The sequence below is a fragment of the Aquarana catesbeiana genome, linkage group LG11, assembly GCF_042186555.1.
Source record: "Aquarana catesbeiana isolate 2022-GZ linkage group LG11, ASM4218655v1, whole genome shotgun sequence".
NCBI classification, from domain to species: domain Eukaryota; kingdom Metazoa; phylum Chordata; class Amphibia; order Anura; family Ranidae; genus Aquarana; species Aquarana catesbeiana.
In genome coordinates, this window is record NC_133334.1 from 278,103,544 (window position 1) to 278,128,080 (window position 24,537).

At 44.4% G+C, this 24,537-nt stretch overlaps 1 protein-coding gene across 4 annotated transcripts; it reads left to right on the plus strand.

Annotated features, from left to right (window-relative positions):
• Positions 1 to 2,737: 2,737 nt before the first annotated feature.
• On the plus strand, positions 2,738 to 21,902 carry LOC141112830 (arylamine N-acetyltransferase, pineal gland isozyme NAT-10-like). Of its 4 annotated transcripts, none has more exons than XM_073605910.1 (3): positions 2,738 to 3,916; positions 7,905 to 7,954; positions 20,374 to 21,902. In XM_073605910.1, the coding sequence occupies exons 2-3, from the start codon at positions 7,952 to 7,954 to the stop codon at positions 21,253 to 21,255; spliced, it is 885 nt and encodes a 294-aa protein (XP_073462011.1). In that variant the 5' UTR covers positions 2,738 to 3,916; positions 7,905 to 7,951; the 3' UTR covers positions 21,256 to 21,902. The 4 variants fall into 4 exon arrangements, with proteins under 4 accessions (XP_073462011.1, XP_073462012.1, XP_073462009.1 ...); XM_073605908.1 differs by lacking the exon at positions 2,738 to 3,916 and adding an exon at positions 6,653 to 7,078; XM_073605911.1 differs by lacking the exon at positions 7,905 to 7,954 and having other exon boundaries at positions 2,739 to 3,916; positions 20,374 to 21,901.
• The last annotated feature ends 2,635 nt before the right edge of the window (positions 21,903 to 24,537 follow it).

Here is a 24,537-nt window from a genome sequence, read left to right on the forward strand (position 1 = left end):
AGAAGGCACTGATGGGCACTACATGGCATCACTGATTGGTAGCACTAATGGGCACTGATAGGCAGCACTGATGGGCACTGTTGGGCTGCACTGATAATCCTGATACTGATGATCAGTGTAGATGTCCCTCCTTTCACACTTTACCGTGACAGCGCATGAGGAAAGGAATGCCGATAACCGGCAAGTGTGTTTACATGTGATCAGCTATGGTTGGACACAGCTGATCACATGGTAAAGGGCCATTGTGATTGGTTATCTATGATCAGCTGTGTCCGAAGAAACAGATGGGATGGGGGGGTGGCAACAAATTGTCTCCCAGCAACCTGTCGACTGCCCTCTAACAAGCGAACCGCCACGGATATATTGTGTTTATATGAGCTTCCAGAGGATGGTAAAAATAGACAGTTGAGTCTTATGCCGCGTACACACGAGCGGACTTTACGGCAGACTTTGCCTGGCGGACTTTTCGACAGACTTTATGACGGACTTTCCGAATGAACGGACTTGCCTACACACAATCCACCAAAGTCCGTCGAATTCGTATGTGATGACGTATGACCGGACTAAAACAAGGAAGTTCATAGCCAGTAGCCAATAGCTGCCCTAGCGTGGCTTTTTGTCCCAAAGAGTCACCGGGCGCATTAATTACAGTGGCCAGGTTTTTTTTTAAGCACCTTATTAGAGCCAGAGGCTCTAATAGGCTTCAAAATAGGGTGGGCTCGAGTCGCAGAGTATGCGCTACGATCCCACCCAGGTGTGTTGCAACAGCGAATGAATATTTGATGTTGCAACACTGATCCTCCTCTCGGCCAATCGTGAAGTGGGTCTGATACCCGTCACCCGATTGGCTGAAAGGACAGGCGATCCTATTGAACGTCTAGGAGGAGGGGAGGAGACGCACAGTGGAAGCGAGGAGGAGAAGAGCCGATGCCTGGATGCCCGGTCCCCGCCGATGCCTGGATACCCGCGATGCCTGCCGCCTAGATGGGGCAAGTGCCGGTGCACCGACCGGCGGACAGCGGGGGTTGGGGGGTTTGAGTTGCCGGGGGGTGGGTTCAGTTGTTTGCCGCCCCCCCCCCCAACAAAAAAACCACCAGCGGCCACTGGTGGCATATATTCTGTGTGAATTTACAATAAAGTCAGTTCCTGTTTGCACCTAAGCTAGTGTCGTTTAGTTCTTTGGTGCAATTCTCAGCTAAAATACCTGGATCCTAATTCTAGAGGGGAGCCAAGCGGTCCATCACAGTTGGTAACTAGGCAAGCATAAAATGGATTAACGATGGTAATAACCCAATTTAACATACAAAGTGATTAATAGTAGGGACTAGGCATAGGATGACATTTGGCATAAACAGCAGCAAGCCCACCTCAAGTGCAGCAGTGAGCAGTAGTAAAATTTCATCTACTGAGTGCTAGAAGAATACTGCCAGAGTGAATTTATGGCAGGAATGCTAGTCTTAGCCTAACTAGGTATGCACTGGAAAGGAGGATGGTGGTGGAAGAGGCTGGAGAACAAAGGCAGCTTGCAGAATAGTTATTATGGGAGGGGTAGACCCTTGAGATGTTCTTCTGCTGGCTATAGTTGGGGCCCTATGAAAGCATCTTTGCACTTAACGGCAGTCCCAGTTAACTTGCATGCAGTATAGACACATTATATTGTCTGCACAGGTGCAAGGTAGATGTAGTTCAGATGCGGTGAAGGTTCGGTATAATGCGGTTGGTATAGGTGCAGTCTAGGTTTGGAATAAGTGCGGTATTATAGGGTGTGGTATGGATTGGGTACACTTGGTTGGGTCCTGATCTGAGTGACTCAGTCCCTGCTAGCAGTATCAGCAATGGGAGAATAGACCACTCACCAGTCCCCGGGATGCTACGGTGAGCTCTCAGTGTAGAAGGGGGGCCCCCTCGGTCTCTCCCTGAATGCCTCTGGTGATCAGCAGTGGGAAGCAGAGGGTGAGTGGACGCTCCAGTCTCCCTGCAGTGCAGGTGCTGTGCTGCCCCTGGGTTTTCTCACTCCCAGGCTCAGATCACCACTGGTATGGTCTCCAAGGGAGTTAGAGTCTGGCCAGGGGTGCTCTCCCTCTAACTCCCTTGGTGCCAAAAGGAAGAACTTTCCTGGGCAGTTTAATAAAACTCCTCTCTCCACTCCTACTGCACAGTGCAAATTGGGATCTGTAGTGTAACCATTATAGTGTAGCCATTATATGGCTGCTGTCTAAAACTACAACTCCCAGCATTCTCAGTGTTTTGCCTAGGACTCTTTGGGCTTTCTTGGCTTTAGCTGTCCCCCTGCTGGCTGGAGCAGGATGGTGCAACATAACGCTAATATCACAGCAGAGGGAGAGAGGCAAATAAAGAGCAATGTCTCCTTTTCCATGTTGTTGGAGTCCAGCACCTGGCTACATATCCCTTACTGCATTCAGCAGACAGTACCTCTTCTGAATGTGACCTATTGGGCCCCCACTGCAAGGGTGAAAACTGGTGGTGAGGAGGTGACATATCGCCCGCTAGTCGTCTGTCAACCTCCCTCTGAAAAGTGATCCACTACGGATTGCTTCTCAGAGGGCGGCAGGGGCTGCTGCAAGTGTGAACGAGCCCTAAATCTTAGCTCAGAGCAAGAGCGCTCGGTGGAGTGACCATTAAACTTTTTCCCCATTTAGAATATCGAATTTCCTAATGTGCTTCTCTGATTGCTTCATATCAAACCTCATTGACGCTGTGAAAAATGGACTTTGCTTTTATCTGTAACTCAGTAATAGACAGTTTGTTCAGCTATTGAAGGAAAATTACATTGCCAACATAGTAGTGCAAAAAAAAACCTTTGTGTCTGAAAAGAAAAGAGAAAAAGAAAAGAAAAAAGAAAAGAAAAAAAAAGTAAAAAAAAAAAGAAAAGAAAAGAGTAGAACATGAAAAAAAGGAGAAAAAGAAAAGAAGAGAAGGAAAAGAAAAAAGAAAAGAAAAAGAAAAAAAGTAAAGAAAAAAGAAAAGAGTAGTTAATAGAAATAAAAAGGAGAAAAAGAAAAGAAGAGAAGGAAAAGAAAAAAAAAGAAAAGAGAAGAGGAAAAGAAAAAAGAAAAAAAGTAAGAAAAAAAGAAAAGAGTAGAACATGAAAATAAAATGAGAAAAAGAAAAGAAGAGAAGGAAAAGAAAAAAAAGTAAAGGAAAAAGAAAAGAGTAGTAAATGAAATAAAAAGGAGAAAAAGAAAAGAAGAGAAGGAAAAGAAAAAAAAGAAAAGAGAAAAGGAAAAGAAAAAAGAAAAGAAAAAAAGTAAGAAAAAAAGAAAAGAGTAGAACATGAAAATAAAATGAGAAAAAGAAAAGAAGAGAAGGAAAAGAAAAAAGAAAAGAAAAAGAAAAAAAGTAAAGAAAAAAGAAAAGAGTAGTAAATGAAAAAAAAAGGAGAAATAGAAAAGAAGAGAAGGAAAAGAAAAAAAAAAAGAAAAGAGAAAAGGAAAAGAAAAAAGAAAAGTAAAAGAAAAAGAAGCAAAGAAAGAAAAAGAAAAGGAGTAGTAAAAGAAAAAAAAAGAGAAGAAGGAAAAGCAAAAAAAAAAAAGAAAAGAAGAGAATAGTAAAAGAATAAAGAAAAGAAACAAATAAAAAAACAAAAGGAAGAGAAGGAAAAGAAAAAAGAAAAGAAAAATAAAATAAAAAAAGAAAAGAAATAATATGCATAATTTTTTATAGACACCAGAACATATTCTTTATGCACATAAAATCCCAATGCGATCCGCCTCCCACTTGCTATTTATTGTTGTTTATTATGTTTTTACCACATTGCCTCAGTTAATAGGTCATCAGGACCTGACAACTAATGCGATGCCTTGTGCCAAGTTCTCCAGGTAATCCGCGTGTGGAAAAATTCACAGCACATTGAGCACAGCCAGGAACGGAGCAACAAATCAGGAACGACAACCAGGTACATAAATCTATACAGCGATCGCCCTTTGCTAGGCATTGATTATCAATAATCGTCATCATTGCTTGGTATGACACACGCCAAATCTCATTTCTTTAATAATATTATTAAAATAATAACAGCAAATAAAATAAAAATAATTACAAAAATTGACACACATACGATTATTAAATTAAATATAAATTTAAATATAATTATTAAATAAATAAATCTTGCACTATATATTTGGATAAATGTAACTTTACAATAAAACTATTATTCATAGAAGCCAGTCACGTTTAATCGGATCACCTCACACAGGGCAACAGGACAATTAATATCATTCATGAGGTCCATGTACAAACCCACAAACCCAAAACCTTTTTTTTTTTTTTTTTTATCTCCCACAAATATTTTATTAAATGAAGGAAGCAAGGTTACAAGAAAAAATGCATTGATTACATTTGCATGCGCATTGTATCTTCGCAATTCGTACGTAGACCCCTACAGTCGCTAATCTACCTTACTTCCACCTGGCGACACCCGCTGTTCGGGTCCCGGACCTACAGGTGGGACAGCAGAGCCTTAGATGCATGGCAGAGGAAGGGGTCATACAAGGTGGGGTGGGGAGGGCACACACCTTCTCAGGGTCAGAGAAAGCTAAAAGCCAACTTCCGTGTAAAACCCCCTGCTGCCTTACATCAGAGATCAGACTCAATAGGTCCCAGCAGGTAGAGGGACCACCCACGTACCTGAAGTTGGCTAGTGAGGCCGGGGGACAGTTAGTAGAGCATGAAACAGAGGAGAAACATTACAAAAAAAATTACCAAGAGCATGTAGGCATCTCAGTTTAAAAAAAAATGGCTTTAATATCACGTTAAAGACTTATGCCCCGCACACGCGATCGTATTTTCGGGCAACAAAACCGTGGATTTTTTCTTCGAAGGTTGTTGGCTCAAACTTGTCTTGCGTACACACGGTCACACAAATGTTGGCCAACAATTACGAACGTGGGAACGCGGTGACGTACAAGACATACAACGAGCCGAGACAAAAGGAAGTTCAATAGCCAGTGCGGCACCTTGTACTTGATTCCGAGCATGCGTGAACTTTTGTGCGTCGGACTTGTGTACACACGATCGGAAATTCCGACAACACAGTTTTGTTGGCGGAAAATTTGAGAACCTGCTGGCCATCATTTGTTGGCGGAAAGCCCGACAACAAATGTTCGATGGAGCATACGCACGGTCGGACTTTCAGCAACAAGCTCACATCCAACATCTGTTGTCGGAAAATCCAATCGCGCGTACGGGGCATAAGAGTGAAAGGTCTGAACAGTGTGAGAGCATAAAACAGCCATCGGTAGGTTGCATACATCAAAAAGAAATGATTTTGGGGAAGGATCATTTGGGTTTTTACTGATACCCAAAGCTCCATTTAAGAGATGTACCCTCATTTCCTGTACTGGTGACAACAGACATACAGAACATGAAGGAAAATCCGCAACAGGGACATGGACCCAACCCTTGGTGAACCTATGTTCAGGATATAATGGGGTGGGCATGTTACCTGCTTAAGACCTGAGGATCCTAAAACTGGAGTAGGTGCATGATTAAAGCTTGGGGGTCTAACGGTCTAGGGGTATCAAACTTCTGCTCCTGGCTAATAATTTTTATGGAATTTAGACTTTTGCTAATGACATTTGGCTTGTACCCAAAGAATGCCATTCTAGGCCCAGTAGAAGGTTTCCAAACTATTAGTCCCCGGTAGACCACTCTGCAGAGTCTACTGCCTAAAATATTACTCTAGTGAGATACCATCCAATCTATTACTCCAGTGAGATACCATCCAATGTATTATTCAAAGGAGACACTGTCCAATGTATTACTCCAGGGAGATACTGTCCAATGTATTACTCCAGGGAGATACTGTCCAATGTATTACTCCAGGGAGATACTGTCCAATGTATTACTCCAGGGAGATACTGTCCAATGTATTACTCCAGGGAGATACTGTCCAATGTATTACTCCAGGGAGATACTGTCCAATGTATTACTCCAGGGAGATACTGTCCATTGTATTACTCTGAGGAGATACTTCCCAATGTATTACTCCAGGGAGATACTGTCCAATGTATTACTCCAGGGAGATACTGTCCAATGTATTACTCCAGGGAGATACTGTCCATTGTATTACTCTGAGGAGATACTTCCCAATGTATTACTCCAGGGAGATACTGTCCAATGTATTACTCCAGGGAGATACTGTCCAATGTATTACTCCAGGGAGATACTGTCCAATGTATTACTCCAGGGAGATACTGTCCATTGTATTACTCTGAGGAGATACTGCCCAATGTATTACTCCAGGGAGATACTGTCCAATGTATTACTCCAGGGAGATACTGTCCAATGTATTACTCCAGGGAGATACTGTCCATTGTATTACTCTGAGGAGATACTGCCCAATGTATTACTCCAGGGAGATACTGTCCAATGTATTACTCCAGGGAGATACTGTCCAATGTATTACTCCAGGGAGATACTGTCCAATGTATTACTCCAGGGAGATACTGTCCATTGTATTACTCTGAGGAGATACTGCCCAATGTATTACTCTGAGGAGATACTGCCCAATGTATTACTCTGAGGAGATACTGCCCAATGTATTACTCCAGTGAGATACCATCCAATGTATTACTCTGAGGAGATACTGCCCAATGTAATACTGCAGAGAGATACTGCCCAATGAATTAGTTCAGGGAGATATTGCTCTGTATATTACTTCAGTGAGATACTACCCAGTGTATTACTGCCCAATGTAATACTCCCATGGTTCTCTTATGAAAGAAGCAAACTAGGATAAAACCCGCATGTCCTCTAAACTCAAGGCAAATAGTACTTGGCAGCATTCCTGGATAAAGTCATGCGGTCAAATCAGGTCACCAACCTAGACAAACTGACACACTAGTCCAGACTACTTCCCCAGGAGCTCTATCCTTGTTGAGTGGAGCTCTATCCTTACCGAATCCGGAACAGCACCAGGAAATCCGGGAGAGTTGGTGAGGTGGATGTAGTGATAAGCTGGAAGGCATTCAATATCACTAATTTAAAAACTAGGAAGGTGAACTCCCTGTACAGTAGGATTATATGTACGGTACGAAGATCCATGAGAGCAGCTCAGGTCAGAATTACACAGCTATTCGTGCTTTAGGTTTATCCTTTAAGTTTAGTTTGTTGTTTGGGGTCCTCAGATGGAAAAAAGTATCTATAATTTTAAAAGTTTAAATAGTTTTAGGTTTATAACTCTAAAAATGTTTTAATTTTTTTTTTATCATAATACAGATATGTGATTATCTTATTATGTTGTGGTTGATGATTGATTTTGTTTCCATGTATAGTTTATAATTATACTTTGTATGTAGATGAGGTCAACCCCACTTGGCCTTTACCAAGTACCAATATAGGAAGGATCAGATAATTACTAACAATGCTCCCAATTTCAAGCTTCACTTGCAATTATAGACTTCCGAATTTGCAACAACAAATGGCTCCATCTGAGATTCTCATTATCACACGGGGACATTTTCCAAATAGTTCAGCTGAATGATCAACAGACCGGATGTGCACCACCATCTCCACTGGTCAGGTGTCCTCTTATGAAGATTTGTAGGTATCTCAGAAAAATATTTTAGGGTCATGGCAATGAACAAAGCAGCAAACATTTGTTCCTGGAGGAAAAGCACTTTACCCTCTGCCCACAGAAAGGTTTCTTTGTAGTAAGAGCTCAGCATAGACTTCCATAGGAGCTCCTTCAAGACAACCTTGTAGATTGTTTCAAAGAAAGGCTTGTTGTGTTTGTAAATGTATAAAATACACCTAGTGCTCTCAATGTAAGAAAAATGATGTTATTTAATTTATTAGCAATGCATGAAATACTTCACGTGGATAGTAAATTAAGTAAATACAGTTGAGTTAAACAATTTATTTTTAGGTTTTTTTTTTTTTAGGGTGCCGCTATCTGTTCACTGAGGTGGGAAAGTTTTGTGCCTCCATAATGGTAAATGGCAATTTGCATGTGAGCATAGCAATATGTATATGACCACCATACTAATATGTATGGAAGCATAGCAATATTATGTGAGCTTGCCAATATGTATATGACAAAGCAATACCATTCCTTTCACTGACCACTGACACAGGGGCTCCAGTCCTTCCACTGACCACTGACACAGGAGTACCTTTACTTCCACTGACCACTGACAAAGCAATACCATTCCTTTCACTGACCACTGACACAGGAGTACCTTTACTTCCACTGACCACTGACACAGGGGCTCCAGTCCTTTCACTGACCACTGACACAGGAGTACCTTTACTTCCACTGACCACTGACATGTGAGCTCCAGTCCTTCCACTGACCACTGACACGGGAGAACCATTCCTCCCACTGACCACTGATATGGGAGTACCATTCCTCCCACTGACCACTGATATGGGAGTACCATTCCTCCCACTGACCACTGATATGGGAGTACCATTCCTCCCACTGACCACTGATATAGGAGTGCCATTCCTCCCACTGACTATTGATATAGGAGTACCATTCCTCCCACTGACCACTGATATAGGAGTACCATTCCTCCCACTGACCACTGATATAGAAGTACCAATCCTCCCACTGACCACAAAAGTACCATTCCTCCCACTGACCACAGGAGTACCATTCTTCACACTAACCACAGGAGTACCGTTTCTTCCACTGACCACAGGAGTACCATTCCTCCCACTGACCACAGGAGTACCATTCCTCCCACTGACCACAGGAGTACCGTTCCTTCCACTGACCACAGGAGTGACATTCCTCCCACTGACCACAGAAGTACCGTTCCTTCCACTGAACACAGAAGTACCATTTGTCCCACTAACCACAGGAGTACCATTCCTTCCACTGACCACAGGAGTACCATTCCTTCCACTGACCACAGGAGTACCGTTCCTCCCATTGACCACAGGAGTACCGTTCCTCCCATTGACCACAGGAGTACCATTCCTCCCACTGACCACAAAAGTACTGTTCCTCCCACTGACCACAGAAGTACCATTCCTCCCACTGACCACAGAAGTACCGTTCCTCCCACTGACCCCAGACGTACCATTCCTCCCACTGACCACAGGAGTACCGTTCCTCCCACTGACCACAGGAGTACCGTTCCTCCCACTGACCACAGGAGTACCGTTCCTTCCACTGACCACAGAAGTACCATTCCTTCCACTGACCACAGGAGTACCGTTCCTCCCACTGACCACAGGAGTACAGTTCCTCCCACTGACCACAGGAGTACCGTTCCTTCCACTGACCACAGGAGTATCGTTCCTCCCACTGACCACAGAAGTACCATTCCTTCCACTGACCACAGGAGTACCATTCCTTCCACTGACCACAGGAGTACCATTCCTTCCACTGACCACAGGAGTACTATTTCTCCCGCTGACCACAGGATTAACATTGCTCCCATTGACCACAGAAGTACCGTTCCTTCCACTGACCACAGGAGTACTATTCCTTCCACTGACCACAGGAGTACCATTTCTCCCGCTGACCACAGGATTAACATTGCTCCCACTGACCACAGAAGTACCATTTCTCCCACTGACCACAAAAGTACTGTTCCTCCCACTGACCACAGAAGTACCATTCCTCCCACTGACCACAGAAGTACCATTCCTCCCACTGACCACAGAAGTACCGTTCCTCCCACTGACCCCAGACATACCATTCCTCCCACTGACCACAGGAGTACCGTTCCTCCCACTGACCCCAGACGTACCATTCCTCCCACTGGCCACAGAAGTACCATTCCTCCCACTGACCATTGATATAGGAGTACCGTTCCTCCCACTGACCACAGAAGTACCATTCCTCCCACTGACCACAGAAGTACCATTCCTCCCACTGACCATTGATATAGGAGTACCTTTCCTTCTACTGACCACAGGAGTACAATTCCTCCAACTGACCCCTGACACAAGAGTACTATTTCTTCCACTAAACTCCTTTCTAAAAAAAAATTGTTCCCATTTAACCCTTTGATTATTCCTTAGTTTACCCTTATTGGCCCTAATTAATCCCTTATTCTCCTTCTCCCCTTAACTGTTATTTTTCAGTTTTTTATTTCTATTTGTCCAACTATTAATATTTACATTTTGTTCATTTTTAATTGTTTTGCTTCATATTTTTTTTGTTTTTCACATTAGATAAAGCACAATTGTAGTGTCATTTTATTGGGATAAACATTTATACATTTTATATCTTGTAACTCTATTCAAAGTAGAGAAAAGTGCTTTGTTTTAGTTTTGTTACTCCAGCACTTCCCCTGTAGGGGCCACCGAGTGGTGCGCGTCCTCTGGAACTGCCCTGACCTTCACTTTGACCATTCCGATGCCATTCGAGGTTCAGTCATAAGTTGATGCAAACCGCGTTCAGCAACCTTGACACGCGTAATACCAAGTACAATATAAAGGCAATAAAGATGGACTTCAGTCTATTGTATTGATTACTTCAGAGTAGTTCAGGTTGATAATAGAGAACAATCAGCTTGCAGCCGCACTCAGTCAGTTGTTAGAAAAGTAGGCAACCTAATACAAGTAACAAATGGACCACTGGGTGGGAGCAGCATAGGCTGTAGTAACAGTATCCCTTAGAGGTGAGGGACCGACCATGGAAGAAGGCCGCTACTTCTGCAGGTTCCGCTCAGTAACGTGTGCATACCTAGGACTGCCAAACCTAAACTGTATGTGGTTCCATTATGGAGGGAAGGTTAGTTGTTCTATAATGGTAGAGAGGAAATCCCTCGGGATCTTTGATAGATATTTTGAGAAGAATAAGTTCATGCTTGAGGCTGAATCTTCTGCCGGCAACCGTAGGGGCCCTTTAATAGTTGGAGCATATGTAATGTGTGAAGTGATAATAGGGGGTAATAGGATCTCCTTAGCTGATATGGGATAATGTTGTCTGCTAGCAATGTTCATGTTGTTGGGTAGTCTGCCCACCAGGTTCGTTGTGAACTGTTGCTACATTACTTCAATATACACTCACCGGCCACTTTTATTAAATCCCCCTTGCTAGTAGTGGGTTGGACCCCCTTTATTAGGTCCACCTTGCTAGTTGCGGGTTGGACCCCCTTTATTAGGTCCACCTTGCTAGTTGCGGGTTGGACCCCCTTTATTAGGTCCACCTTGCTAGTAGCGGGTTGGACCCCCTTTATTAGGTCCACCTTGCTAGTTGCGGGTTGGACCCCCTTTATTAGGTACACCTTGCTAGTACCGGGTTGGACCCACTTTTGCCTTCATTCTTGGTGGCATAGATACAACAAGGTGTTGGAAACGTTCCTCAGAGATTTTGCTCCATAGTGACCTGATAACATCACACAGTTGCTGCAGATTTGTTGGCTGCACATCCATGATGCCGGTCTCCCGTTCCACCACATCCCAAAGGTGCTCTATTGGATGAGATGTGGTGAGTGTGGAGGACATTGGAGTACAGGGACCTCATTGTCCAGTGGTGAGATGATTGGAGGTTTGTGACATGGTGCATTATCCTGCTGGAAGGAGCCATCAGAAGATGGGGACACTGTAGTCATAAAGGGATGGACATGGTCAGCAACAATACTCAGGTAGGCCGTGGTGATTAAACCATGATCAATTGGTACTAAGGGGCCCAAAGTGTGCCAAGAAAATATCCCCCCCACAACATTACACCCCCACCACCAGCCTGAACCGGTGATATCCCATCCCCCACACCATTACACCACCACCAGCCTGAACCGGTGATATCCCATCCCCCGCACCATTACACCCCCCACCACCAGCCTGAACCGGTGATATCCCATCCCCCACACCATTACACCCCCCACCACCAGCCTGAACCGGTGATACCCCATCCCTCACACCATTACACCCCCACCACCAGCCTGAACCGGTGATACAAGGCAGGATGGATCCATGCGCCAAATTCTGACCCCACCATCTGAATGTCGCAGCTGAAATCCAGACTCATCAGACCAGGCAACGTTTCTTCTATTGTCCAATTTTGGTGATCCTGTGCCAATTGTAGCCTCAGTTTCCTGTTCTTAGCTGACAGGAGTGGCACCCGGTATAGTCTTCTGCTGCTGTAGCTCATCTGCTTCAAGGTTGGATGTGTTGTGCGTTCACAGATGGTATTCTGCATACCTTGGGTGTAACGAGTGGTTATTTGAGTTACTGTTGTCTTTCTATCATCTGGAACCAGTCTGCCCATTCTCCTCTGACATCAACAAGGCATTTTCCTCCACACAACTGCCGCTCACTGGACATTTTCTCTTTTCCCACCATTCTCTGTAAACCCGAGAGATGGTTGTGTGTGAAGATCCCAGAAATTCTCAGACCAGCCCATCTGCCACCAACAACCATGCCACGTTCAAAGTCACTGAAATACTCCTTTCTTCCCCATTCTGATGCTCGGTTTGAACTTCAGCAAGTCGTCTTCATCATGTCTAGATGCCGAAATGCGTTGAGTTGCTGCCATGTGATTGGCTGATTAGCAATTTGTGTTACCAAGCAATTGAACAGGTGTACCTAATAAAGTGGCCGGTGAGTGTATACTCCGGGTCTTCAGGTGGTTAAATAATGAGAAATATTTTCTGAATGGATAATAGGCCCATAACAGAAATATAAAAGTTGCTCGGGTCCATAAGGGGTGTGAGAGGTGAAGCGGTTAATCTCCTGCGGACGACAATGGTAAATATTCCCGTCTGTATTTTCGATCTGTGCCCCCCCCCCCAAAAAAAAATGTCCCCAGTGCTGTAATTAGAAAAGCTGCCGTGTGAAAACAGTTTATCTCGGCAGTAATACCAGAATTCTCCTTGACATCAGTGTGACGGAATCCTGACGCTTTATATAGTTTTTTTGGGTAAAATAATGATTTATATATAGTGGTTAAAAAAAAATGTTCGTTTTCTTTTTTAGGTTTTCTTTCCTTCATCACTTACATTGTTCTCAGTTCTATCTGTGGACTACAGAACACCCCCCCCCCCCCCCCCATGTGAAGAAGATGAGTTGGGGGTGGGGCTGTTTTGTAGTCTTGACACATTAAGGGACTTATTTATAAAACATTCATTGGATGAATGTCATACACAAACGTTCAAACTGGATGAATCCCCCCCCCCCCCTATTTTCTTTACTAGAGTAATTCCTATGATCTTCAGCTCCATCTAGTGGCCAAAATGTGGTATATTTTCTGACTGAAGTATTTCAGAAGACTTTACCGCACTTTGGCCACTAGATGGAGCTGAAGATCATAGGAATGATTCTACAAATGACAGAAAACACAGCGATTGTTTGTCCAGCCTGCACAAAAGTGTAACATTCGTCCAACAAATTATTATTATTATTATTATTATTATTATACAGGATTTATATAGCGGCAACAGTTTGCGCAGCGCTTTACAATGTTTTAAAAATAGACTCCTTAAGCAAGCCATAGATGATGCAATTTTCTTTCTTACAAACACGGCTTGAAGGTAAGAAAATTGCTCGATTCCCCCTATCAGTACAGTAGGTGTTGATGGGGGAATCCCTCCCACAATGCCATTGTGTGTTCTGCCAGTGGGAAGCCTTCCGTGACGGCAGAACACAATGATCATTGCTGATGGCTAAAGTCGCCGGCAGTGATCGCATGCTAAAAAAAATCTGACAGGCTGGTTGTACAGAGATTGATTGATGGATCGACTTCAGTACCACCAGCCTGCCCATAGATGGATGGAATCTCACCCAGTTCAGCAGGGACCCGCCGAGATTCCATCCATCTATTGCTGGCTTAAGGCTTCATTAGTGCGACTCCAAAGTCACAGGATTTCGAGTGCAACTTTGATGCGACTTGCATGAGACTTTCAAGCAACTGTACACCCCCTGGCACTCAAGTCACAAGGGTCCTCATCATAGTCCCCATCAGAATCTTCCCTTACCTCAGGATCCCAATCAGCATCATTCTTGCATCAGAGTGCCCCCTTACATCAGAGTTCTCCCTTACATCAGGGTCCATATCATAGCCCCCCTCTTACATCAGAGACCCCATCAGAATCTCCCCTAAATCAGGGTCCTCCTCAGAGTTCCCCTTTACATCAGGATCCCAATCAGCATCATTCTTGCATCAGAGTGCCCCCTTACATCAGAGTGCCCCCTTACATCAGGGTCCATATCATAACCCCCCCTTACATCAGAGACCCCATCTTCTGCGGGTTGACGTTACTCAATTCATCTTGACCCCCCCATTAAAATCACATGATGTGCACCCCGATGGCTCTGTGCCCCTAATGTGTATGTTTTATGCATTATGTACCCCCAAACACCCCCCTCCTCCCTCCCTCTAGAGCAGGGGGGCTCCAAATGTTTTTGATACAGGGGGCCACATAATATAATTTTTTTTTTATAAATAAATGAGTCCCCCTTTTCATAAGGGGCCCCATCAAAGTCCCCCCCCCCCTTACTTTGGAGGATCCCCATTACATTAGGATCCACATTATAGTTTCCGCTTACATCAGAATCCCAATCAGCATTCTTCTTACATCAGAGTTCCCCCTTACATCAGGGTCTTTATCATAACACCCCCTTACATCAGAGACCCCATCAGAATCCCCCCTAAATCAGGGTCCTCCTCAGAGTTCCCCCTTACATCAGGGTCCATATCATAACACCCCCTTACATCAGAGACCCCATCAGAATCCCCCCTAAATCAGGGTCCTCCTCAGAGTTTCCCCTTACATCAGGATCCCAATCAGCATCCTTCTTACATCAGAGTTCTCCCTTACATCAGGGTCCTTATCATAGCCCCCCCCCTTACATCAGAGACCCCATCAAAATCCCCCCTAAATCGGGGTCCTCCTCAGAGTCCCGCTTATATGAGGTCAATGGGTATGGTGGTTGCGGTGAAGTCCCATTGACTTGACATGTTGAGTTAAAATTTCCATTCCTCGATTGGAAGTATTGGAGGCACCTTTTCAAAGTCACTGCGACTTTAAGTTGCATAGATTTGAAGGGGCTCCATTGAAATCAATGACAAGTCGCACCGATGTGAACAAAGTATCCTCCGGTGACATGGCTGCTTCTTTATAGATACAGCACAGTAAGTGTTAAATGTAATATATACTTTTTTTTTTTTCTGGTTTGGACACACTTTAATCCTTTACACAGCAGCACTAAAATTGGGAGAGGGCGGAGCGATACAAAGAGCCAATCAGGATCTTCCTGGAAAGGAACATGCTGATAGGAGGAGAGAGCTGAGAGAGCCCAGCAATGATCCATCAGTGAACCGCTGCACTTTTACTACCCAATCAGCAGGCTGTGGGCGTGTCCTGGACCACACTGACTGTACTGCTGCAACCGGTCCAGACATCAGAACAGGTCCAGAAAACAGGCGTAGGACCTGTCTGCGTTGTCTGGCAGAGGTATCTGGATCACAGGACTGGCTGAGCAGAGTCCCGACTCCTCTGGTGACAGTTCAGGTCCAGTACATATATTATTCCAGACACTTTTCTGAATTCCCTTTTAATGGCGATTCTCCGGGTGAAATATCTCCGGGAGCATTAAACGTCTCTCACACTTTAATAAATCTGCAGATTGGCGGCTCCATTGGCTTCGTAATGACAAAGTATGAATACCTCTGCCGGCACCTTCCAAGACTTTATTACTTCCAGCGCTGATCCATTATCACCGAGCGGTGAAGTCATTCCCGCTGTTTATCTTTCCATCGGTCGCTCTGCTGTGACTTAGCGGCTCGATCCTGCCAATGACATCATTGTAGCCAACGCACCGGATATTAAAAACTTTCCTGACTGCTTCATGAATCACAACAGATGAGATCGGAAAAAAAGAAAACGTTCCATCGATTTACTGATTTCACTTTTCTGTTATTTTACTAAAATTCAATAGTGAAGGAGAAGGAGGCGGATCGCATCAAAGAAACCGCAAAGAATCTTCAGCGGGATGACGTTAATCAACTCATCTTCACCCCCCCCCCCATTAAAATCACATGATGTGCACCTCTATGGCTCTGTGCCCCTAATGTGTATGTTTTATGCATTATGTACCCCCAAACCCCCCCTCCTCCCTCCCTCTAGAGCAGGGGGGCTCCAAATGTTTTTGGTACAGGGGCCACATAATATAATTGATGAATATTTGTGTTCTCTTTTCATAAGGGGCCCCATCAAAGTCCCCCCCTTACGTTAGAGGATCCCCATTACATTAGGATCCCCATTAGAGTCTCCGCTTACATCAGGATCCCAATCAGCACCCTTCTTACATCAAAGTGCCCCCTTACATCAGGGTCTCCATCAGAGTCTCTCCTTACATCAGGGTCCTAATCAGCATCCTTCTTACTTCAGAGTGCCCCCTTACATCAGGGTCTCCATCAGAGTTCACATCAGAGTTCCCCCTTACATCAGGATCCTCATTATAGTCCCTATCATAGTGCCCCCTTACATCAGGGTCCTCATTATAGTCCCTATCAGAGTGCCCCCTTACATCAGGGTCCTCATTATAGTCCCTATCATAGTGCCCCCTTACATCGGGGTCCTAATCAGCATCCTTCTTACTTCAGAGTTCCCCCTTACATCAGGGTCTCCTTCAGAGTTCACATCAGAGTTCTCGCTTACATAAGGGTCCTCATTATAGTCCCTATCATAGTGCCCCCTTACATCAGGGTCCTCATTATAGTCCCTATCATAGTGCCCCCTTACATCAGGGTCCTCATTATAGTCCCTATCAGAGTGCCCCCTTACATCAGGGTCCTCATTATAGTCCCTATCAGAGTGCCCCCTTACATCAGGGTCCTCATTATAGTCCCTATCATAGTGCCCCCTTACATCAGGGTCTCCTTCAGAGTTCACATCAGAGTTCCCACTTACATCAGGGTCCTCATTATAGTCCCTATCATAGTGCCCCCTTACATCGGGGTCCTAATCAGCATCCTTCTTACATCAGAGTGCCCCCTTACATCAGGGTCCTCATTATAGTCCCTATCAGAGTGCCCCCTTACATCAGGATCTCCATCAGAGTTCACATCATAGTCCCCCTTACATCAGAGACCCCATCAGAATCCCCCCTTAGATCAGGGACCTCCTCAGAGTCCCTCTTATATCAAGTCAATGGCTACGGTGGTTGCAGTGACGTCCCATTGACATTGGTGAGTTTGACATGTTAAGTTAAAATTGCCATTCCTCAATTGGATTGCAGGCAAAGTGATATGTACTCACCCCTCTGGCTGCAAAGTAAATTTGGAGATGGGTGATCGGAGACAGTAAAAACAAGGATCAACCATGTGTTTTTACTGCCCCTCTGCCACCAGTGTGAACTAAGCCTAAAGCTGGCCATCTGGCCTTTTTTTCTCAGAGAATGAGTCAAGCCTTGTCTCCGCCCCCTTACCCACCTTCGAGCACCATCCCTTGTCTCCGCCCCCTTACCCACCTTCGAGCACCATCCCTTGTCTCCGCCCCCTTACCCACCTTCGAGCACCATCCCTTGTCTCCGCCCCCTTACCCACCTTCGAGCACCATCCCTTGTCTCCGCCCCCCTTACCCACCTTCGAGCACCATCCCTTGTCTCCGCCCCCTTACCCACCTTCGAGCACCATCCCTTGTCTCCGCCCCCTTACCCACCTTCGAGCACCATCCCTTGTCTCCGCCCCCCTTACCCACCTTCGAGCACCATCTCTTGTCTCCGCCCCCTTACCCACCTTCAAGCACCATCCCTTGTCTCCGCCCCCCTTACCCACCTTCGAGCACCATCTCTTATCTCCGCCCCCTTACCCACCTTCGAGCACCATCTCTTATCTCCACCCCCTTACCCACCTTCGAGCACCATCCCTTGTCTCCGCCCCCTTACCCACCTTCGAGCACCATCCCTTGTCTCCGCCCCCCTTACCCACCTTCGAGCACCATCTCTTGTCTCCGCCCCCTTACCCACCTTCGAGCACCATCTCTTATCTCCGCCCCCTTACCCACCTTCGAGCACCATCTCTTATCTCCGCCCCCTTACCCACCTTCGAGCACCATCCCTTGTCTCCGCCCCCTTACCCACCTTCGAGCACCATCCCTTGTCTCCGCCCCCCTTACCCACCTTCGAGCACCATCCCTTGTCTCCGCCCCCCTTACCCACCTTCGAGCACCATCCCTTGTCTCCGCCCCCCTTACCCACCTTCGAGCACCATCCCTTGTCTCCGCCCCCTTACCCACCTTCGAGCACCATCTCTTATCTCCGCCCCCTACCCAGTACTGCCCCAGCAACAATAACCCCTCCCAACAGTAAATCACTTCCAGAAACAGTAGATCCCCAACCAGTAATATTAACGACCCCCCGCGCAAAATAGACCAGCCGTAACAGTAGATCCCCCCAACAACACCCCAGCTACAATAAATACCCCAGTAGCCTTGCGAATGCATGTATTTAGTACTGGAGGTGCAGGAACTGTGCAATACTACTTGGCTAATTATGAATTATGTTAATGTGTTATGACATCAACATCACTCTGCAGTATTGTACTCCATGGGGGTAAAACGCCAGGGCCCGGTTAAACTGTGACCTTTGCAACCCTGGTCGTTTTATCGCTGTAATGTTTTTTGGGGGTTTTTTTTTGTTATTTTATATATACATAAACTTTTCATGTGACAACACTGAAGAAATGACACTTTGCTACAATGTAAAGTAGTGAGTGTACAGCTTGTATAACAGTGTAAATTTGCTGTCCCCTCAAAATAACTCAACACACAGCCATTAATGTCTAAACCGCTGGCAACAAAAGTCAGTACACCCCTAAGTGAAAATGTCCAATTTGGACCCAATAAATCATTTTCCCTCCCCGGTGTCATGTGACTCGTTAGTGTTACAAGGTCTCAGGTGTGAATGGGGAGCAGGTGTGTTAAATTTGGTGTTCTCGCTCTCACTCTCTCATACTGGTCACTGGAAGTTCAACATGGCACCTCATGGCAAAGAACTCTCTGAGGATCTGAAAATAAGAAGTGTTGCTCTACATAAAGATGGCCTGGGCTATAAGAAGATTGTCAAGACCCTTAAACTGAGCTGCAGCACGGTGGCCAAGACCATACAGCGGTATAACAGGACAGGTTCAATAAGAAGTTGAGGTCACGTGCTCAGCGTCATATCCAGAGGTTGTCTTTGGGAAATAGACATATAAGTGCTGCCAGCATTGCTGCAGAGGTTGTGGGGGGGGGGGGTCAGCCTGTTAGTGCTCAGACCATACGCCGCACACTGCATCAAATTGGTCTGCATGGCTGTCATCCCAGAAGGAAGCCTCTTCTAAAGATGATGCACAAGAAAGTCCACAAACAGTTTGCTGAAGACAAGCAGACTAAGGACATGGATTACTGGAACCATGTCCTGTGGTCTGATGAGACCAAGATAAACGTATCTATAAGGGTAAAGGTGATGGACTGGCCAAGCATGTCTCCAGACCTAAACCCTATTGATCATCTGTGGGACATCCTCAAACGGAAGGTGGAGGAGCACAAGGTCTCTAACATCCACCAGCTCCGTGATGTCATCATGGAGGAGGGGAAGAGGACTCCAGTGACAACCTGTGAAGCTCTGGTGAACTCCATGCCCAAGAGGGTTAAGGCAGTGCTGGAAAATAATGGTGGCCACACAAAATATTGACACTTTGGGCCCAATTTGGAGATTTTCACTTAGGGGTGTACTGACTTTTGTTGCCCGCGGTTTAGACGTTAATGGCTGTGTGTTGAGTTATTTTGAGGGGACAGCAAAATTACACTGTTATACAAGCTGTACACTCACTACTTTACATTGTAGCAAAGTGTCATTTCTTCAGTGTTGTCACATGAAAAGATAGAAGAAAAGATTTACAAAAATGTGAGGGGTGTACTCACTTTTGTGAGATATATGTATAGAATATATATATATATATATATATATATATATATATATATATATATATATATATTTTTTTATTTTTTTTTTCCTGTTCATTCACAAACCGAAGCATAGGAAACACAATTTAATACGCTTCAGTTATGAATGGACACAGGAGCCATTGGTACTGATCACTCACCGCATCCATTCAGAAAGGAAAGAGTGGACAGGAAGTGGTTTGAATGATGCAGGCCAGAGTTGGACCTTGGTGTGGTGGGTCAGTGGGGGACAATGTCAAAGAGGAGGTGAGCTGTTCCTTTTTTTCCTATTTTGTAACTCGCTGTCCTAAACATCAAAATAAAGGCAAACTGAGAGGTCTGCCATCGCGTTCCTCTTACATTTTTATAGAGGGAGAAGCCCTAGACAAAATAAAACCGATTGAATTGTGTGTATTGTCTAATGTTAGCACAAGTGAAGTGATTTGATAATGTGGCTTTTAGTCATGAATATAAATATTCTAACAATACAACTGGTAAGAAGTATTTTTTGTGTGTGTTTTAGGGTACAAGAATGGACATCAACAAATACTTGTCCAGGCTGGGATACAAGGGTTCCTGTAAACTGGCCAACAAGGAAACACTTTTTGAGATAATGCACCACCACGTCATGGCGATACCGTTTGAAAACCTCAGCGTGCATTGCGGAGAACCCATCTCTCTCGACATAGAAAGCACTTTTCAAAAGCTTGTGATGAAGCAAAGAGGTGGTTGGTGTTCCGAACAAAACCACCTCCTCTTCTGGGCTCTGAGGACTATTGGCTACGACGTGGTCATGCTTGCAGCCTACGTTTACCAGCCCCATCTGGACGAATACAACCCAATTGCTACTCATCTTCTTCTCAAGGTGACAATAGATAGCAAGACGTACATTGCTGACACTGGCTATGGATCTTCCCTTCAAATTTGGCAGCCTCTAGAGTTAACGAGTGGGGTGGACCAGCTGCAAACTCCTGGCATATTTCGTCTCACGGAAAGCAAGGGAATGTGGTTCTTGGACAAGATAAGAAGAAAGCAGGTGGTTTCTGATGGATCATTTTCAGAAACTGAACTGCTTGATAAATTGAGTTATAGGAAGATCCATTATTTTACTCTACAGGAGAGGACAATAGACTACTTTCTTGAATCCTGCAAGTTCCACCAAACATCTCCAAAATCTGCCTTTTTCAACAAGTCCGTGTGTTCTCTCCAATTTAGCCACGGTGTCCGAACACTCGTCGGCTGGACATACACGGAAACCAAATACAACTATCGAAAGGGCGTGGATCTGGTGGAACTCAAAACTCTACAAAACGATGAAGTGGAAAAAGTTTTAAAAGAGAAGTTTGGCATTGTTTTAGAGTCTCAGCTTGTTGTAGTTAATAACTCTGGCAGTTACACAATTTAAAGGCAAAAGATACTTGCCAGTCACCGAACATCAACCATAGATAGTAATTAGTAGCGAAGGGTCATCACACCCTAAATTCCATCCAAACACAATTTAGATACGATTGTGCCATTTGGACCAATCAGGAATCCCTCAATGAGAGTGGATGGAAGGACCTAGTATAATAATGGGAAAGAAGACCTTGACTGGAGGCCTGACTGGAGGAGAGACCACATCTGACCAGAGAGACATCTGGAGGAACACTTGGGCAGGCACGTAGAGGGGACCTGAGAGATCCACTATTGTTAGTCCCCTGACATCCGTAATATTTTATATACTTTTGACTAGTTAACCAGTCTGTGAGTGTTTAAACTGATTGTCTTGGGTCTTATGGTTGTTTGTCTTCTATGTTTCATTATTTACTAGTATGCTGTATCTCTGTAGATCTTTGTCTTTGGTTTTACGCCTCCAGAGTATTGTTTTATGTAATATGTCCTTATCAATAACTGAGCAATTCATGTTAATTCTTTATACAATATAATCTTTTTCACATATGGTTTGTAAAATAAAACTTTTTTGGGGTAAACCCAAAATATTCAGAATAAAAGGCTTTAAAGGTGGGGGGTCTCTCAGAAAAAACATTGCAACCAACCTAAAACCAATCAACTTTATTCCATAAAAATTTAATTTAAAAGACACATAGGGCATGTACTGTATGCACCCCTTTCTTCAGAATAAAACATAGGACACGATTGCTCAGAATTCAATACAAAACATCAACCCTACAACAAATGAAACTACACAGAACCCCAAGAGCTTAATCCCAATATTTAAGATACGGCAGCAAATGTTTGATTGTCCCAATTTGGCCCATAAAGTGTTGATAGAGCCATAGATATTCCACAGAGCAAATCCCAACGCGTTTCACCCAAAAATAACTTCCTCAGGCGAACAGTGGAGGTTATATTCTGTCAAATCCGATCATGTCAAGGGTGCACCCGCCCATTGCCAAATTACATCACAGACATAGTAGAGGCAGCCATGCTCGCGGTGAGGTTATCCACATACAATAAGGGGCGACCCTTACTGCTTTCATCCACAAGTATATTGTGAAGCCCTCTGTCAATGATTTCAAGTTCCCAGGAGACTCGGCTCACAGTGGTCTTCAAAATACAGAATACAGAGGCTGCAGCTTTCCCTGCATCGTCATGGCTGTCCATACATACATCAGGAAGTTTGTGATGTGTGTTTAATTGCGGACTGGTGAGAAGTGGGAGTGTATCAATAATGTTGATAATATTTAATAATGTCCGTACGTGTATTCACCCCCCTTCCCCATTTTCTTACACATGTAGAAGTTTCATTAAGAATGATAGGCAGGGAGACATCTGCCAGTCTTTGAACATGCCCAGAACTGTCACACTCTACATCTGTGAAGGTTCTCATTTATCCAGGTCATGGTAGATCTAGTAGTAGTATCAGATTCAGCTCTTTATGTAGAGCAATATTCTTTTTTTTTCAGATCCTCAGAGAGTTCTCTGCCATGAGGTGCCATGTGGAACTTCCAGTGACCAGTATGAGAGAGTGAGAGCGATAACACCAAATGTAACACACCTGCTCCCCATTCACACCTGAGACCTTGTAACTCTAACGAGTCACATGACACCGGGGAGGGAAAATGGCTAATTGGGCCCGATTTGGACATTTTCACTTAGGGGTGTACTGACTTTTGTTGCCAGTGGTTTAGACATTAATGGCTGTGTGTTGAGTTATTTTGAGGGGAAAGCAAATTTACACTGTTATACAAGCTGTACACTCACTACTTTACATTGTAGACAAGTGTCATTTCTTCAGTGTTGTCACATGAAAAGAGAGAAGAAAAGATTTACAAAAATGTGAGGGGTGTCCTCACTTTTGTGAGATACTGTGTGTGTGTGTATATATATATATATATATATATATATATACACACACACACACACACACACACATAATGGGGAAAATTATGATTTGATCCCCTGCATATTTTATAAGTTTGCCCACCTACAAAGAAATGAAGGGTCTATAATTTTTATCATAGGTGTATTTTATATGGTAGAGACAGAATATCAACCAAAAATCTAGAAAAAACACACAATACAAATGTTATAAATGGAGTTGCAGTTCAGTGAGTAAAAGTATTATTATTATTATTCGCAATTTATATAGCGCCAACAGTTTACGCAGCACTTTACAATGTAGAGGGGGGACATCACCATTACAGTACAGTTCAATACAGAAGGGACAGGAGGGCCCGGCTCGTAGAGCTTACATTCTAAAGGGAGGGGGTGGTGGTACAAAAGGTAATAGATGCGGGGAATGATTTGATGGGGGGGTGGCTCAGGGACAGTTGTTAGGTGGGTGTGGGAAAGGCTTCCCTGAATAAGTGAGTTTTCAGGGGTCTCCTAAAGGTGGACAGGTTAGGGATCAGATATACCAGGGCAGGGAATTCCAGAGGATGGGAGAGGCTCTGAAGAAGTCCTGAAGGCGAGCATGAGAGGAGGTAACAAGGGAGCTAGAGAGCAGAAGTATTTGAAAATAAGTATTTGATCCCCTACCAACCAACAATAATTCTGCCCCCCACAGACTGGCTACAGTAGGTGCTCATGTGGTACATAGATTAGTCCTGTCAATGGAAGAAGGTTCTCCTAACGACAACTCGTTATGTGTATAAAAGACATTGTCCACAGAATCTCTTTCTTGTATTCAATCCTCACCATCATGGGCAAGAGCTGTCAAAGGACGTCAGGGACAAGATTGTAGACCTGCTCAAGGCTGGAATGGGCTACAAGACCATCAGCAAGAAGCTTGGTGAGAAGAAGACAACTGTTGGAGCGATTATTCGCAAATGGAAGAAATACAAAACAACCATCAATTGTCCTCGGTCTGGAGCTCCATGCAAGGCTTTGCCTCATGGGGTGAGGATGATGATGAGAAAAGTGAGTAATCAGCCCAGAACTACACGGGAGGAGCTTGTGAATGATCTCCAGGCAGTTGGGACCACAGTCACCAAACAAACCATTGGTAGCACAATACAATAAAATATTTACAAAAATCTGAGGGGTGTCCTCACTTTTGTGAGATACTGTATCCTTCTGGTTGATGGGAGCCTCTCTACTGCTATAGCTACCGGTCCCTGAGCCTGACCCCGGACCGGGACACTGGGCTGATGCAAGAATCTCAATATTCAGCCTGAAATAATGATGATTTTTTTTAGACTCATTTGGTAAAAGTTTAGGAATCTAATAGGGCATACAAACGGTC

Bases quoted from the DNA above. Each gene is read 5' to 3' on its own strand.
- LOC141112830 (XM_073605908.1), top strand. From the start codon at position 7,045: ATGTACGGTACGAAGATCCATGAGAGCAGCTCAG. The intron at 7,079-7,904 runs GTCAGAATTACA...TTTTTTTTTTAG, and splicing joins GATCCATGAGAGCAGCTCAG to GGTGCCGCTATCTGTTCACT. The intron at 7,955-20,373 runs GTAAATGGCAAT...TGTGTGTTTTAG, and splicing joins AGTTTTGTGCCTCCATAATG to GGTACAAGAATGGACATCAA.